This window comes from Sceloporus occidentalis, unplaced genomic scaffold (assembly GCF_023333645.1).
Source record: "Sceloporus occidentalis isolate IW3139 unplaced genomic scaffold, rSceOcc1.0.p SCAF_64, whole genome shotgun sequence".
Lineage (NCBI taxonomy): Eukaryota > Metazoa > Chordata > Lepidosauria > Squamata > Phrynosomatidae > Sceloporus > Sceloporus occidentalis.
In genome coordinates this window covers 2,839,908-2,857,936 of record NW_028317044.1, presented here as the reverse complement: position 1 = coordinate 2,857,936, position 18,029 = coordinate 2,839,908, and the positions used below count along the sequence as shown (strand labels likewise).

Sequence of the window (18,029 nt, the reverse complement as noted above, 5' to 3'; positions counted from 1 at the left end):
CCTGCAAAGCAAGACATCCCAGTTACTCCAGATCTATCACCCTGCAGAACAAGACATCCCAGTTACTCCAGATCCATCACCCTGCAAAGCAAGACATCCCAGTTACTCCAGATCCCTCACCCTGCAAAGCAAGACATCCCAGTTACTCCAGATCCCTCACCCTGCAAAGCAAGACATCCCAGTTACTCCAGATCCCTCACCCTGCAAAGCAAGACATCCCAGTTACTCCAGATCCATCACCCTGCAGAACAAGACATCCCAGTTACTCCAGATCCATCACCCTGCAAAGCAAGACATCCCAGTTACTCCAGATCCCTCACCCTGCAAAGCAAGACATCCCAGTTACTCCAGATCCATCACCCTGCAAAGCAAGACATCCCAGTTACTCCAGATCCATCACCCTGCAAAGCAAGACATCCCAGTTACTCCAGATCCCTCACCCTGTAAAGCAAGACATCCCAGTTACTCCAGATCCCTCACCCTGCAAAGCAAGACATCCCAGTTACTCCAGATCCATCACCCTGCAGAACAAGACATCCCAGTTACTCCAGATCCCTCACCCTGCAAAGCAAGACATCCCAGTTACTCCAGATCCATCACCCTGCAGAACAAGACATCCCAGTTACTCCAGATCCATCACCCTGCAAAGCAAGACATCCCGGTTACTCCAGATCCATCACCCTGCAAAACAAGACATCCCAGTTACTCCAGATTTTTGGAAAGGAAGGAGAGAGTGCGACAACACTTTGCACAAATATCCTCTTGCACCTGGAGGCTTTCACATCAGTCAGGTAGTGTTTCTGTTCCAGATTTCATGAAGGAAATAGTCATGAGGTTTTGAGTCCATTGATGGTTTTTCCCCATCAAGGTAAAGGCGCAATGCAGTAACAAATGAGATGCAAGGCAGCGGCAGAACGGTTGTGTGCTAAGTATTGCCAAATACACTTTTATCCTGCGATAAAATCCTAAACTATTAAAAAGTTGCCCATCCAATCTCTGCTTAAAGCCCTCCAAAGAAGGAGAGCCCACCGACCTCCGAGGGAGTCTAGTTCCTCTAGTTAGGAGGAGTCTCCAGTTAGGAGGAATCTCTTTTCCTATAATCCAGTGATGGTGAACCTTTTACAGACCGAGGCTTGTTACAGACTGCCAAAATAAAGCTGCTTCGAGTCTCTTTGGAGGTATGCTATTTAAATGATGCATGGGTCCTAAAAGTCTGGAGGTCGTACCAAAGCCACACTCCATTCCTAAGCACCGGAGGGCAGCTTTTGGTGCAGCTTCCGGATTCTTAGGATGCATGCATCATTTAAATAGCATACCTCCAAAGAGACCCGAAGCAGCTTTATTCTGGCAGTCTGTAACAGGCCCGAGTGCCCAAACTGCAACCCAGACCCCACTTATTTATTGCAAAGTGCCACGTCCCTCTGGCTTTCTAGTAAGAAACTCTGGCAAAGTCTGTGCGAGGGAGACAGCATGTGTGCCCACAGAGAGGGCTCTGAGTGCCACCTCTGGCACGCGTGCCATAGGTTCGCCATCACTGCATGATTTGCATTCATTGTTTTGTGTTATAGTCTCTGGAGCAGCAGAAACAAGCTTGCTCCATTGTCTAGATGAGTCTTCGGGTGTCCTTAGAGGAAGTTCCCATAATAAAGATGATTTTTCCCCTCAAGTGGATCTCTTTTCTTCCTTAGACTTTTCTGTTTTGGAGATTGCATACTCACTTGTTCACAAACAGTGCGTGCCGAGGCTTATGTGGCCAAACAGCACCACCCAGATGCCACAGGGAGGTAGCGCCAGCTTTGCCAACGTCGTTTTTGCAGAAAGAGATGTACGCAAACACTTTAGGAATGAAACTCCAATGCAAGGGTGGAGAGGAAGATCCTAAAAGCAACGCATCCAAGGTAGCATGCAGTGCCGCTAGAATGGCTATTGAATGTTGAAGGGAGCATGATGGAAACGAAAAGCCAGCATGGATTTTGGAGTGGCTGAAAAGCCTGAACATTGTGTGTCCAGCCTGAACATTGTGTTGTGATACTGCAATAACGCAAGATGTTTTGGTCAGTTGTGTCATTTTTCCAGAACCAAAGAAGGGAACGCTAGGGCCGCCGAGTCCAAATCCTGCCATGCAGAGGTCATTGGCATATTTGCAACCTCTTTGCAACTATTACTCATTGCTGAAAAGCGGGAAAGTGTTAAAAGATGTAATACAAATCTCACAAAGCAATGGTAAGGCCTTCAAGACTCTAATAACACAATTATAATGCCTACCATCACCGTTTCGTTGGATAATATTTATTGCATTTTTACAGAAATTGATTTCTAATGTTCATATTCTATCATAACATTTTTCACATTGGATCCCCATAACCTGCTTTAAGCTTGATTTCAGTGTCCAATTGCACATTTCTGATTGTTCTTAAGTATGTTTGAGAGTGTATTTATTCCAATGACTTGAATTTCCCTTTATTCCATCTTTCTTTACAACATTGCAAGACTAATTTCCAACCCTCCTTCCATTGTTTGATGGCCTTTTCTTCAGCAACGCTGACCATTTCTAGCATATAATAATAATAATAATAATAATAATAATAATATGTTTTATTTATAGACCGCTATTCCGCAATGATCATAGCGGTGTACAGTAAAAATCATAATGCAATACAAAATACAAGGTGACAAAGGAGGGAGAAGTCTCGTCCTTCAGGCAGTCCCTGATGTTGCTGGGTCTGCCTGATGTCTCCCTCTGAGGCCGAGATGACAGTTGAGGAGGGAGGGGCCTCTTCCTTCAGGCAGTCCCTGATGTTGCTGGGTCTGCCTGATGTCTCCCTCTGAGGCCGAGATGACAGTTGAGGAGGGAGGGGCCTCTTCCTTCAGGCAGTCCCTGATGTTGCTGGGTCTGCCTGATGTCTCCCTCTGAGGCCGAGATGACAGTTGAGGAGGGAGGGGCCTCTTCCTTCAGGCAGTCCCTGATGTTGCTGGGTCTGCCTGATGGCTCCCTCTGAGGCCGAGATGACAGTTGAGGAGGGAGGGGCCTCTTCCTTCAGGCAGTCCCTGATGTTGCTGGGTCTGCCTGATGGCTCCCTCTGAGGCCGAGATGACAGTTGAGGAGGGAGGGGCCTCTTCCTTCAGGCAGTCCCTGATGTTGCTGGGTCTGCCTGATGGCTCCCTCTGAGGCCGAGATGACAGTTGAGGAGGGAGGGGCCTCTTCCTTCAGGCAGTCCAAGATGTTGCTGGGTCTGCCTGATGGCTCCCTCTGAGGCCGAGATGACAGTTGAGGAGGGAGGGGCCTCTTCCTTCAGGCAGTCCCTGATGTTGCTGGGTCTGCCTGATGGCTCCCTCTGAGGCCGAGATGACAGTTGAGGAGGGAGGGGCCTCTTCCTTCAGGCAGTCCAAGATGTTGCTGGGTCTGCCTGATGGCTCCCTCTGAGGCCGAGATGACAGTTGAGGAGGGAGGGGCCTCTTCCTTCAGGCAGTCCCTGATGTTGCTGGGTCTGCCTGATGGCTCCCTCTGAGGCCGAGATGACAGTTGAGGAGGGAGGGGCCTCTTCCTTCAGGCAGTCCAAGATGTTGCTGGGTCTGCCTGATGGCTCCCTCTGAGGCCGAGATGACAGTTGAGGAGGGAGGGGCCTCTTCCTTCAGGCAGTCCAAGATGTTGCTGGGTCTGCCTGATGGCTCCCTCTGAGGCCGAGATGACAGTTGAGGAGGGAGGGGCCTCTTCCTTCAGGCAGTCCCTGATGTTGCTGGGTCTGCCTGATGGCTCCCTCTGAGGCCGAGATGACAGTTGAGGAGGGAGGGGCCTCTTCCTTCAGGCAGTCCCTGATGTTGCTGGGTCTGCCTGATGGCTCCCTCTGAGGCCGAGATGACAGTTGAGGAGGGAGGGGCCTCTTCCTTCAGGCAGTCCCTGATGTTGCTGGGTCTGCCTGATGGCTCCCTCTGAGGCCGAGATGACAGTTGAGGAGGGAGGGGCCTCTTCCTTCAGGCAGTCCAAGATGTTGCTGGGTCTGCCTGATGGCTCCCTCTGAGGCCGAGATGACAGTTGAGGAGGGAGGGGCCTCTTCCTTCAGGCAGTCCCTGATGTTGCTGGGTCTGCCTGATGGCTCCCTCTGAGGCCGAGATGACAGTTGAGGAGGGAGGGGCCTCTTCCTTCAGGCAGTCCCTGATGTTGCTGGGTCTGCCTGATGGCTCCCTCTGAGGCCGAGATGACAGTTGAGGAGGGAGGGGCCTCTTCCTTCAGGCAGTCCCTGATGTTGCTGGGTCTGCCTGATGGCTCCCTCTGAGGCCGAGATGACAGTTGAGGAGGGAGGGGCCTCTTCCTTCAGGCAGTCCCTGATGTTGCTGGGTCTGCCTGATGGCTCCCTCTGAGGCCGAGATGACAGTTGAGGAGGGAGGGGCCTCTTCCTTCAGGCAGTCCCTGATGTTGCTGGGTCTGCCTGATGGCTCCCTCTCTATCTAGCGCTTTAGCTAAAAGGTCTTCTATTGTTGGTATTTCAGGGCTTTCCCATTGCATTGGAGTTTCATTTCTAAGTCTCTTTCTGCAAATCATGTACATTAGGTTTTATCATGGACATATTTTAACAACGTTAGTACATTCTGTTTTAAATAATTCCATTTCCTTGTAAAAACGATCCTCGCTGCCGTGAAACTATATACAACAAAGACTTTATACGTTTCCATAACATTTTACCTTCACCGTTTCGTTTCACCAGGATTGTTATTCAATGGCCTATATTGTTCTTTCATTTATTTCCTAGATGGGTGTTTCTCTACGAAAAAGGCTACCAGTCCAAGGACGGGATCATCAGCTCCGTCTCCGTGAAGCTCAAAGGCTTAACGTTGACCAACTTTAGCGATATGGGTCCGTACATTTGGGACGTGGCGGATTATGTTTTCCCACCGCAGGTAAGAACGCACAGTTTCAGGTGAGGTGCGCCCAATGAAAGAATGGATGGATGTCTTTCCTTTCCTTTTTCCATCTTCAAAATGGTCCCATAGTCGAGTTGGATCATAGAATCATAGAGTTGGAAGAGACCCTCAAGGGCCATCCAGTCCAACCCCATTCTGCCATGCAGGAAATCCAAATCAAAGCATCCCCATTGACAGATGGCCATCCAGCCTCTGTTTAAAGACCTCCAAAGAAGGAGACTCCACTACACTCCGAGGAAGGAGTGTGTTCCACTGTCGAACAGCTCTTACTCTCAGGAAGGCCCTCCAAATGTTGAGCTGGAATCTCTTTTCCTGCAGCTTGCATCCATTGCTCCATGTCCTGTTCTCTGGAGCAGCAGAAAACAAGCTTGCTCCCTCCTTAATATGACGTCCCTTCAAATATTTAAACAGGGCTATCATATCACCTCTTAACCTTCTCTTCTCCAGACTCAGCCTATTTGGTGTCCATTTACTCATGTATGTCCATATATTTTTCGAAAGGTGCATTAGATCGTTGCATCAATCTGCAGTTGAAAACAAGCAAATGCAAAAATTTGGAATCACGTTTCACTTATGGGAGGCAAGTGGGAGATACACACACACACACACACACACACACACACACATATACATACACACACACACTTACACATCAAATGCAGCAAATTAATACATATTTTTTTGAACACTGGGTACTTTAAATACAGATAATTGTGTGTTTTCAACCTTAACACACCACTTTAACTGCCCTGGCTCAATGCTATGAAATTCAGGGGGCTGTTGTTTTGTGAGACGTTTATCGCACTGAGACATAGCAGTTAAAGTGGTGTCAGACTCGATTGTTTCTGCAGTGTGGATGCTGCCTTAGACGTAAATGTTGCCCCCCCCCCCCCATCTCTCCCTCAAGTAGTTAAGTCCAGTTGGCAAAGCAAAACCGTTGGGATCCAGATCAATGTGGCGGTGGATCCATTCTGGGTTTTAACCCAAACTCCTACAAGCTGGACCTATTTGAGGGACAGCATTCGGAACGTTGGATAGTTCCTTTAAAGTTCAGGCTAAAACCCAGAACGGATCCATCCCTCCATCGACACAGAACCCACCAGCCTCCATTGGACATGACTGTTGTAGTGGGGAATTTTCCTATTGCTCTTCTTGCAATTCCTCTTCTGTTCCCTTTCCAGGGAGACAGTTCCTTTGTGGTGATGACCAACTTCATTGTAACTCGGGGACAGAAACAAGAAACGTGTCCAGAGGTAAGCCATTCACTATCCTTATCTATCTATCTATCTATCTATCTATCTATCTATCTATCTATTTTAATGTTTCCATTATAATGTACTACAGTCGGCCCGCCTTATCCGCGGATTCTTTTTATCCACGGATTCAAGCATCCACGGCTTGAAAATATTCCCCCAAAAGTGTAAATTCCAAAAAGCAAACCTTGGTTTGCCATTTTATATCAGGGACACCATTTTGCTGTGCCATTTCCTTGACTGTGTCTTTTTACATGTTGTGTGTTTTTAATGTTGTAAGCCGCCCTGAGTCCCAGCCTTAGGAGAAGGGCAGAATGATGATGATGATAATGATGATGATGATGATGATGATGATGATGATGATGGTGATGGGATTTGAGCGCCCATGGATTTTGTTATCCATGGAGGATCCTGGAACCAAACCCTTACTTGGCTGCCTGGGGTTGTGATGGGAGCTGCAGTCCAAAAACATCTGGAGGACCATCTGGAGGAGGACCACTCGGTTTGTAAGGATGAAGTTTTCAATAGGACTGCAGAGTTCAGTTCATCTTTATTAAGGCCACAGACCTGCGCAAGGAGTGCAGAGCGCAATGGTAGCGTGAGCGCATGCCGTGGTCCTCTGGAAATTATTGGACAGCAGCTCCCATCAGCCCTCAACCGTAAGGATGATAGGTGCTCCAGACCAATCTTGTCTTGGAGGCCAGAAGCTATCCATCCCAAAGGTGAGAATGAGACCTTATTACCAAAGCTGCATCTTCATTCCTGAACGACTCCCGTTTTTCCTCCTTTCTCCCAGCATCCGGATGCAAGCAAATGCGAGGAAGACAGTAAATGTGCGCAAGGGAAGTTCCTTCGCCAGGGTCAAGGTGAGAAGGAGAAGAGCATCCCCCCAAAAAACTCTTTTTGCAAATTGATTTGTGGTTTAAGCCTTCCGTTCTATCACTTGTTGTATCAGGACCGACCCAGCGCATGTGGCAGATTGTCAATGGCATGAAAGGACATGCCATATTGTTACTTATGTAATTTATCGGGAATGTCTTTTTCCTACCTGGAAGGGTGAGATTTGCCTCTTTTAGGTACCAAAGTAACCTGTCTGACCTAGGATATGTCTGATCCAAGCACCTTGGCTTTGGGAATGAAATAAGACCTATGGCCTCGGACATCAAAATGCGTGGGGACAACAAATGTAGCTTTCAAGAGTGTCTGCATTTTAAAATGTACCATTTACCTAAGGCTGGCAAGGGCAGTTTCAATTAATTGTATTAATGAAACCATCTTATTAATTAAAGAATTGTATTGCTTGAATGTTAAGATGTATTGATCTGCATTAGGTTTAATTATTTTCGTAGAATGTACACCGTCGGCAGGTTTATTTTATCTATTTTAATTGTGTAATTTTACAGCGCTTTATAAATAAAGCTTAATAATAATAATAATAATAATAATAATAATAATAATAATAATAAATATATAAAACACACCACTACAAATGTATATAAGTCATTTTCAAAGTTGCTATACCAAATATATTAAATGGTTAGCTTAATTGTTATTCTACAAGATTCCCTTATTCCTCGGACAATAGATACCTTCCAAGATAATAGGACTCTCCAGTATTTTTTTCCCTCGATTAGAGGGCATCCTGTTTAACATATTTAAAAGACAAATATCCGTTCTTGGTTCAGATTTGGTTTTCAAAATTTCTTGCGTTGCATTACTGTCCCACTTTTAAGATGCTTTTAAAATGTCCCTGTTTCTCTCTCTTCCTCCCACTTTCCCACTTTATGCTCAGCTTCCTTCAATTGCTGCAAACGGAGCTCAAGGTGCAAAAGTAGTTGGCACCGAATTAATTCAATTCTGCTATAAATAAATAAATCAATAATAATAATAATAATAATAATAATAATAATAATTCAGGGTGAATTTTGCCCTTCCCTGTAGGCTCTGGCAAAAGCAAACTCCTGCAGCCTCTCATGGCTTGTGCGTTCTTCCTTATGGAGTAACCTTTGCCAGCTTGACCATAATCTTGAGCTTGTTCAGCCACATCTGTGAAATGTTGGTGGCTTTGTTACTACTCTACTGCTGACACTCAACTCATTCCCCATTGACTGCAAATGATTTGTGGGACCATATCTCACTTTCACAACATCTCCACCAGCTTCTGGTCCATTTCTGAGCACTTGAAGCAAGCATCGCTACTTGAATTCAATGGTGCGAATCCTATAGCCTTCCAGGTGTTCTTGGATTGTATCACCCAGGAGTCCTTGCCAGTATAAGTCAGTGGTGACTAACGTTAGATTCTGTATATGATGGTCTCTCAGATGATTTTTTTTTTAACTAACTACACATTTGCTATCTGTTTTCTTCAGGGATCATGACTGGGAAATGTGTGAACTTCAGCCATGCGCAGAAGACCTGTGAGATTTATGGCTGGTGCCCTGTAGAGATTGATGATGAAGTGCCCAAGTAAGTTTCTGCTTTCTTATCCTAATGATGCTCATTCTCACAAGAACACCGTTGCTTTATACTCCGTCAGATCCTTGACCCATTGGGGGAAAAACTAAACATTAAGGTATTTAGTAGTAGTAGTAGTAGTATAGTATAGCATATTCCCACAGATAAGCACCTCGGTCTTCTCGGGATTATGTTTCAGTTTGTTTGCCTTCATCCATTCCCTCTGTCATCTCACTTTTTGAAATGCCTTTAAAATGTCCCAGTTTCTTCCTCCATTTCTCCCTTTGTCCACAGTTTACTTCCATTGCTGCAAACTGAGTTCAAAGTGCAAAAGTAGTTTGCACAAAAAATAGTTTGCACAAATCCTGTCAATTCAGGCAAAAGCATACTGTTGTGGCATCTCTCAGCTTTGCATCTTGACCACGTTGCAATGTTTCGTGGGCACACGCATCCCACTGTTTTCACCCGCGACGTGTTGGAAAGTATCAGAACGGAGGTAAAAGATGGCCAACTAGAGAAACAGGTTCTAATCCTCCCTTCTTCTTTGCCTCTTCCATGTTTTGGCATCTGGACATCTTGTGTCTTGCAGCCCACCGCTGCTTCTAGCCGCTGAAAACTTCACCTTGTTTATCAAGAACAGCATCACTTTCCCCAAGTTCAAAGTCTCCAGGTAAGTGAAGGATGCTGATGGTGAAAGGTAGGTCTTCAATGGCCAGAATACACTGGGCTGCTTCCAGAATATTCTGGAGCTGGAGTTGCCCTGAATTCCCCCATTGCCTCTGAACCTCAGAGCGATGCCGAGTGTCCATTCACAAGATAGAGTATAGTATAGTATAGTGGCCTCATTCCCACTACCTTTTAAACTGGATCGCAATTCGGTTTGAATCGGTTCAAACAACCCTGGTTCCCACTGAAATCGATTCACTGAAGTGATTCGGTGACGGAGGCCATGCACCAGACTCATTTAACCTGCGTCTCTTTGACGTTGATTTTCCCCGTGTCTTTTTCATCAAATCAATTCAGCGCAAGTGTGAACCACAAGCGGATCGGAATCGATTCAAATTTGCCCTTCGATTGGCTGGAACCGAACCATTTTGATTCATAAATGCGAACCACAAGTGGGTTGTTTTAATGCCAGAAAATACAATCGAGGCAAATGTAGCGTGAACCACACTCCGATGTCAAATCGATCCATCAATTCAGATTGCACACCGATTTATCTCTAAGTGGGAATGAGAATATAGTATATAATATATGCTTTTTCTTGGTCATTGTGTTGTTTTGTGCTTTGTTTCTTTGCTGAATAATAATACAACAACAGCAACAGCATAAGTTCATAACTATCACAGAATGAGTTAAACACAACCAGAGGAAAGAACTGTTGTTGTTATGTGTCTTCAGATCAAGTCTAACTTCTAGAGCTCCTCTTCTAAACTTTTCTTGGGAAGATTTATTCCGAGAAGGTTTGCCACCATTGCCTTCCTCTGAGGCTGAGACAGTATGACCTCCCCAGGGTCACCCAACGGGTTTCCATACCTGAGTTGGATTCAAATCCTAGTTTCCAGAATCCTGGTCCAAGGACTCAAAGCGTTACTCAACGAAACAAAGAACGCAGACGCAATAAAGTGTGGCTTTTGTCTTCCCCGCAGACGCAACCTTGTTGAGAAAGTCACCAAGCCCTACCTGAGGAACTGCACCTACCACAAAGTCAGGGACCCCTTGTGCCCTGTGTTTGAGCTGGGCTACGTGGTGAAGGAATCTGGGCAGACCTTTTCGGTCCTTGCTCGAAAGGTAAGGATCCCTCCGTCGTTTTGGGGGCCACAGAAAAGGATGGGTGGTGGGAACCCAAGAAGATGAAGGTGGGACCAAGACGATGGAGGTGTTCCCAATATTCAGGAACGCTGGCATCCAAGCAAGTGGCAGAGGGCTGTTTGAAAGTGAGGGGATCAAAAGTTACAGGGTTTAATAATAATAATAATAATAATAATAATAATAATAATTTATTTATATACCGCTATTCCAAATTCCAAATTTGATCACAGTGGTGTACAAGTGGGGATACTTACTTCTTGAGAAGGTTGAACCTTAGTTGGCAGAGGCAGTCCACATATCTTCTACTGGGGATGTACAATGGTTGTCCATTGAGAGAAACAGAACGTTGGCCAGATACATCAGAGCTTTTCTTATGTTGCATTGCCAACCCACTTGATTTTGATTTTGCCATTTTGTATAAGGGACACCACTGCATGTACTGGGACTTGAGCATCCATGGAGATTGCTACCCATGGAGGGTCCTGGACCCAAACCCCAACAGATACCAAGGGCCAGCTGTAGTTTGGATTTGTTGCATTATATCTCTGGTTAACTCATGGTGGCATAGGTGGCATGGTATCTCTGGTTAACTCAAGGTGGCACAGGTGGCATGGTATCTCTGGTTAACTCAAGGTGGCACAGGTGGCATGGTATCTCTGGTTAACTCAAGGTGGCACAGGTGGCATGGTATCTCTGGTTAACTCAAGGTGGCACAGGTGGCATGGTATCTCTGGTTAACTCAAGGTGGCACAGGTGGCATGGTATCTCTGGTTAACTCAAGGTGGCACAGGTGGCATGGTATCTCTGGTTAACTCAAGGTGGCACAGGTGGCATGGTATCTCTGGTTAACTCAAGGTGGCACAGGTGGCATGGTATCTCTGGTTAACTCAAGGTGGCACAGGTGGCATGGTATCTCTGGTTAACTCAAGGTGACATAGGTGGCTGTCTTTCTCCACATTGTTCCTTACAACGACCCAGGGAGATATGTCAAACCAAGAAAGAGTTACTGGGCCCATGATTTTAGTCGGTGTGTTTCGTGAATCAGTCCAATACGAAGTTGAAGGCTTTCATGGCCGGCATCCATAGTTTTTTGTGGGTTTTTCGGGCTATGTCCCCATGTTCTAGAATAACTTCTTCCTGACGTTTCGCCGGCATCTGTGGTTGGCACCTTCACTTTGCTTACCATGCTTTAACCGTTATTCTAGACTAGCGCCATGGTTTTAATAGAGAATGTCCCTACCTCCACTCACATTTTTAACCAAAACTCAATAGCCCTATACCAATGGCGTATATATATATATATATATATATATGTATGTATGTATGTCCTGGTTTCCACTCCACTACAATGGACCCTTGTTTTCCGCTAGGGTTTGGTTCCAGGACCCCTGTGGATAACAAAATCCACGGATGCTCAAGTCCCATTAAATACAATGGCACAGCAAAATGGTGCCCAGTATATAAAAAGGCAAAATCAAGGTTTGCTATTTGGAATCTATACTTTAAAAAAAATATTATCAAGCTATGGATGCTTGGATCCATGGCTAAGGAGGACCAACTTTATATGCATCTGAGGAAGTACAGTGAAGTCTACGAAAGCTCATGCCGCCAACTTCTTTCTTTCAGTGAGTCTCAAAGGTGCGACAAGTGCATACTGATTCCACAGACTAACATGGCCATGTCTTTGAATTCAGTAGCTACCAAGTAGTGATCCACGAACTGATAAAGATCCAAGCGATCTCTCCAAGACAGACGTTCCCTTTTGCTTTTTCAGGGAGGCGTTGTAGGCATCACCATCAGTTGGGACTGTGACCTGGACTGGCCCGTGAGATACTGCGTCCCTGTTTACCAGTTTCATGGGCTTTACAACGAAGACAACAACATCTCTCCGGGCTTCAATTTCAGGTAGGGTGGCTGAGCTTACGCACACCTTTCTCTTCCTTTGGACATTATTATTGTAATGTGAAGTTGAAGGCTTTCATGGCCAGCATCCATAGATTTTTGTGGGTTTTCAGGGTTCTGTGGCCATGTTCTAGAAGAGTTTATTCCTGACGTTTCACCAGCATCTGTGGCTTCAGTATCTTCAGAGAATGTACCCCACTCTCTTCTATGCCAGCATTCTCTGAAGATGCCAGCCACAGATGTCGGCGAAACGTCAGGAAGAAACGTCAGGAAGATGCCAGCTGCAGATGACGCAAGTAATAATAAAATGGTGGGTAGATATGTCTTCCCTTTTCTTTGGTGCAGCTTCATCAGCAGAGAGAGATCTTGTAGCGCCTTTGAGACTAACTGCAATGAAGAGGTTGGCAGCATGAGCTTTCGTAGACTAAAGCCTCCTTCCTCAGATGAAGTCTACAAAAGCTCATGCTGCCAACTTTTTTATTTCCGTTAGTCTCAAAGGTGCTACAAGATCTCTCTACATCCTGAACCTACAGACTGACTCGGCTATATCTTTGGATTGTGAGCTGTTTCAATCGCAACACTTCCTTGGGAGATGGTTTCCCTTTCCAACTCAATGCCAAGTGGTTGGGTTTTAGCTACTGTAGATCTTTGGATGAAGCCAGTGATGGTCCTGTTGTCTGAATAGAGGAGGCCATGCCTTCTTACCGCCAACAATTCTCAGATAGGAAGGATACAAGGGCCAGAATCCTCTTGGCGTCTTACACAACTGTGACGTCTCCTACGGAACCAGATGCTTTTTGTCCAGGGACTTCTTCTTTTTTAATATACACACATATAAACGCACATACATACACGTTCCAGGTGCATTTCCCATTCAAAACATCTGACATTCCAACATAAATTGTGCATTTAAAACCAACGACTTCTTTACTCTCCAACATGGATGCAGCCTTGAAGGATACCTTTGACTGTCTTTGTCGTAATTTTTACTGTCTAGCTATTGAACCTGTTCCTCCGTCATTCCCATGAAACATCTAACCAATTATTATCTTAATACCTATAATATCCTGGGAACATATAATCAGGAGAATCGTAGAACCATAGAGTTGGAAGGGACCACAAGGGCCATCCAGTCCAACTTCTTGACAGTCTCAGAGTCTCCTCCTTTGGAGGTCTTTAAGCAGAGGCTGGATGACCATCTGTCAATGGGGATGCTTTGAGAGTTCCTGCATGGCAGAATGGGGTTGGACTGGATGGCCCTTGGGGTCTCTTCCAACTCTAGGATTTACCTCCGTCGGGAATTGGATCCATGATTGAACCACTCTCATGGCCAGGACATTCCTTCTGACATTTCTCTCTTTGTTTCGAAAGGCACGCCAGATACTACAGAGAAAACGGAAGGGACCTCAGGAACCTCTACAAGGTGTTCGGCATCCGCTTTGACATCCTGGTGAACGGAAAGGTAAATGCTTGCTTTGCGGAGGAATTGTACACGGGGTTTTCTCAGGCTGGAGCGGGATGCTCCTCTTGACGGACATAGGTGAGATTTATGACTCTACCTGCCCCGTGAAACTGTGGAAAGAGATGGCTGGGAGCTTGCGAAAGAGTGCCGGCGCCTCTCAAAACTACAAATCCCAGGATTCTCGGGGATGGAGCCATGGCAGTTAGAGTGGTGTCAAGCTGCATTATTTCAATAGTGTATTCCTAAATCCTTCCAGGAACACGGCTCAGAATTTTATCCTTAACATTTGTATGTACTCATGCAACATATTTGATATGCTGGAATATAATGTTTATATCATATGCTGGATTATAAATGTTTCTAACTGGATGTAAGGTAATTTTTGTAACCATTTTATTATTTTATGCTGGCTGCATGCGGTAATAAATTCATTCATTCATTAAATTTGTGTTTAAAAATAAACTAGGGTCCCTCAAGGGCTTTGATAAAAAGGCCATCTCTTGAATTGGTGCCGAAAGGAAACCAGTGTTGGTGGCCATTAACTCTGCTAAAAGACTTGATTTCATTGATTGATGGATTGATTTCTGATCATTGATAGCAAAAGTTGTTCCAATACACTCCTTCCCATCTTCGCTTTGTCGTCTTTTCTTCCTATCCAGGCAGGAAAATTTGACATCATCCCAACCATGACTACCATCGGTTCTGGGATCGGCATCTTCGGCGTAGTAAGTTTTCTGGTTTTCTCCTCTATCTTCCCAAAAGTAGGTGGTCGCATCTTCCTGGACCAGAATGCAGTTATTCCATGTTGGACCGAGATGAACCAAACACCGATTTCCAGAGTCCTATCCAACGCTCAAACCCTTACGCAACATGGCTCTCCAGCCACACTCTTACGCACATCACCAAAAACAGAGTGTGCCGGTTTTGATAAAATGTGCTTGTGCAAATTTAAATGTACAACATCTAAATTTAAATCTGGTCTCCAAAACATAATCATGGAGAATACTTTGACCAAGCGGATGTGTAGTCGATCTGTTGTTGACTGACAGCTGTCGGATCAATCTTTACCTGTGTCTCAAAACTGGGCTGTCGGATACAGGGCCACTATAGATAGAGGGGTAGTGGTTTGAGCATTGGACTAGGACTCTGGAGACCAGGGTTCAAATCCCGTCTCAACCACTGGCTGACGTTGAGCAAGTTGCGACGCGCTCAGCCTCCGATGATGGCAATGTCAATGTTTGAACAACCCAACGTTGCCACGAAAACCCCACAATAGGTTCTCCGTAAGTTGGAAACGACTTGGAGACACACAACAACATAAATAGAGGACTGTCCTCTGCCCGCTAAATAAAAGATGGCACTCTATAGAATAGGACACATCACCCGCCTAGCCAGGGGTATGTAGTGCGTTCGTATGGATGTTCGCTAGAGTCAAGACGATCTCTCCCTCTTGGTTTCTCCTCTCTTTGACTTTTGTTAGGCCTCTGTAGTTTGCGATGTGCTCCTGCTGAATTTCCTATCCAACCGGGACTACTACAAGCAGAAGAAGTTCAAGTACGCACAACAGGACACTATCCCACCTGTGAGTACGATGCTATGTCTTCCCCTTCGGCGTGGCAAGGCACCTCCTGTCTCCCAAACACCTAAAAGACACAAATAATCCGAGTATTTGGCACAGAAATACGTTGGAGCACCTCCTCCGATGTAGAGATGGAAAGGATATTTGGAAATACTCCTGGGAAAATGGTCCAAATGTGTTTCTCGAGGGCCGAGAAACCTTGGCGAAGGGTGCATCCGCACTGTAGAAATGATAGAAATAATAATAGATTTACCTACATCTTGACTGTTGTAGGTTCAGTGCATTCACCTTATTCTGTAATAGATTCAATGCATTAATCAATAGGACTCCCCTCTTAAAGCCATTCTATTCTGCACTGAAAAATGCTCTTGCAAAGGTTAAACTTCTCCTGCTGTATGCACTACCGAAATAACGCAGTTTGACGCCACTTTAACAGCCACGGCTCAATGCTGTTGAATCCTAGGATTTGTAGCTATGTGGAATATTAATCCTTCTCTGTCAGAGAGCTCTGGTGCCGCAACGAACTATAAACGCTATGACTCCATAACACTGAGCCGTGGCTGTTAAAGCGGTATCAAACTGCATTATTTTTGCAGTGCAGATTCAGCCTGAGACATCTTTAACTGTCACGGATAACCAGGTTGCATCTCTTGTTTTGTTGATTTAAGTATGTTTTTGAATGCATCCTTAGGAAAAAGAGGACGCCGACAGCTCCTTCATGTACAACTTGCAAGGGAAGGAAAAGGGGCCTCAAGGAAATTGTAAGTTGGAAGACCAATTTTAAGGATGTTTAAAATACCCGTGATGTTGTTGTTTCGGGGTTTTTTATGTTCTTTTAATGTTATGAAACAATTTAAGATTTAAAATAGTACATCCAGATCATCCTACATCCTTGTCATCATACAGTAGGTATAGTCCATATATCAAAAACACAGTATCACTAGCATCTACCACGACAACAAAACAATTCCAGGATGAAGAAGGGTATTCCTTATTTTCATATGTCAAGTATATCGTTCTTGTCCCTCTTATTTGCCATCTCCATTTCCCTTCCAAAATCCTCCTACAGTTTCTCTACCTTTCATGTGCTGTTGTTTTTAACCTCCTTGGAGGTTTTCAAACGGAGGTTGGATGTCCATTTGTCGGAGGTGCTTGGATTGTGTATCCCTGCATGGCAGAATGGGGTTGTGCTGGATTACCTTTGCGCTCTCTTCCAACTCCATGATTCTACGAATAGTAGATTTTGCTTTAAGCAATCTCCCCTCTCCATTTCTCGTTTCTTCTCTCCTTGCAGGATCACTTCTTGCGCCGCACACCAATGCTGTTTCCTCTCCCTTCTTCCCGAACATGCTGCCATCGATCTCCGGGACGGATCACCTTTTCCCCGTGCAACGCCTTACACACCCCTTGGAGAAGGGCATCTTGACCGAACCCTTCCATGTTTTTTAGCACAGTGCGCTGGGATGGCACCACAGTCAATGCATATTTTAGATGGCGGTCCTATTGTGTGCCGGAGTGAGGCGATGGCCTCAAGTGGGGAACGACGGTGAGGAATTGGCGGACAGAGCTGCGGGTGCCGCATGGACTATCCTGTACCTTCACTAAACTATCCTACTTCCCCTAGATATGAGAGAAGATACCGATCCTTCACCACTGTTGGACTGAGGTACTACTATTGGTTGGGTTCACTTCCGTACGCGGGACGTTTGGGTCGCCATCTTGTCCTCCGTTGAAAGACAAGTCTGGAAGGGATTGCAAAATTTGAGATCTGGAAGGGATTGCAGAGCATGGAGTACGAGGCATTTGTGGGAAAGGGATGGAGGTCTTCACGATTCCCATCTAAGCCGACGTTGCCGAAAGTGGGAAATTCCTCCAGTCGTGTTGCAAACCCAGCCAACTAATGCTTTACTTGCTATGGGGAAAATGGCGAACCAGTTCAAATTTGGCCCTGATTTATAATCCTCGGCGGTGGGCATGAGGACCATTCCTTTGAGGCGGTGCCAGTGCCTTCAAAAATGCAATATGATTTTCTCCCTGAAACATGGGCACGGCTGTCCGCTAGCATGCGCGGGCAGACCCTTGGGACCGAAGGGTTCGCGCACACATATACACACAAACACAGCCTTTCGCACCCGTTCTTCACTACCTCCTGCAATCCTTTTCTACCAACAAGTGTTCCTGTTGCACGAATCCAGGGGAAAGTGTGGCTGTCGAAGAGAGATTTTGAAATAATAGGTTTTATTTTGGGGTGTGTAAGGGCGGGCGGGACATCGGAGAGAAAACAAGAGAGCAATAAAACTCTACTTTTTGGTACTACCTCATCTCGCTTTGGTCAGTTATTCCCTTTAGTAGTATCTAATGTCTTCTACAATTAGTAGCATCCAGAGTCTATCCAAAGGAACCCACATTGCCATGGATTTAGCAAGAAATGTATTGGTTGGGCGGCCGTCGGAGATTGGAAAAGCGACTTTTTGGGATCACAAATCCCAGAATCGTACATTCAGCAAGGATTCGGGGATTAAGCATCCAAAAATAAGGTCACTTTTCCAAGATCTGGTGGCAACTAACAAGCAACTGCTTGGCCAAGGATCAGCATCCATTCCTGCAAAGGGAATAGGAATTGGAAGCCAAAGGGAATTGGAAGCCA

At 45.5% G+C, this 18,029-nt stretch overlaps 1 protein-coding gene across 1 annotated transcript in view; it reads left to right on the top strand.

The window, feature by feature from the left end:
* P2RX1 (purinergic receptor P2X 1) overlaps nucleotides 1–17,670 on the top strand; it is a 28,584-nt gene extending 10,914 nt beyond the window's left edge. Inside the window, exons 2-13 of the mRNA XM_089493422.1 lie at nucleotides 4,749–4,896; nucleotides 6,102–6,173; nucleotides 6,970–7,039; nucleotides 8,543–8,639; nucleotides 9,217–9,297; nucleotides 10,277–10,418; nucleotides 12,214–12,344; nucleotides 13,713–13,803; nucleotides 14,463–14,528; nucleotides 15,284–15,385; nucleotides 16,074–16,143; nucleotides 16,677–17,670. Of these exons, the coding sequence (XP_089349548.1) occupies nucleotides 4,749–4,896; nucleotides 6,102–6,173; nucleotides 6,970–7,039; nucleotides 8,543–8,639; nucleotides 9,217–9,297; nucleotides 10,277–10,418; nucleotides 12,214–12,344; nucleotides 13,713–13,803; nucleotides 14,463–14,528; nucleotides 15,284–15,385; nucleotides 16,074–16,143; nucleotides 16,677–16,678 (1,072 nt within the window). The 3' untranslated portion in view covers nucleotides 16,679–17,670. The remainder of the gene's footprint in view (nucleotides 1–4,748; nucleotides 4,897–6,101; nucleotides 6,174–6,969; nucleotides 7,040–8,542; nucleotides 8,640–9,216; nucleotides 9,298–10,276; nucleotides 10,419–12,213; nucleotides 12,345–13,712; nucleotides 13,804–14,462; nucleotides 14,529–15,283; nucleotides 15,386–16,073; nucleotides 16,144–16,676) is intronic.
* The last annotated feature ends 359 nt before the right edge of the window (nucleotides 17,671–18,029 follow it).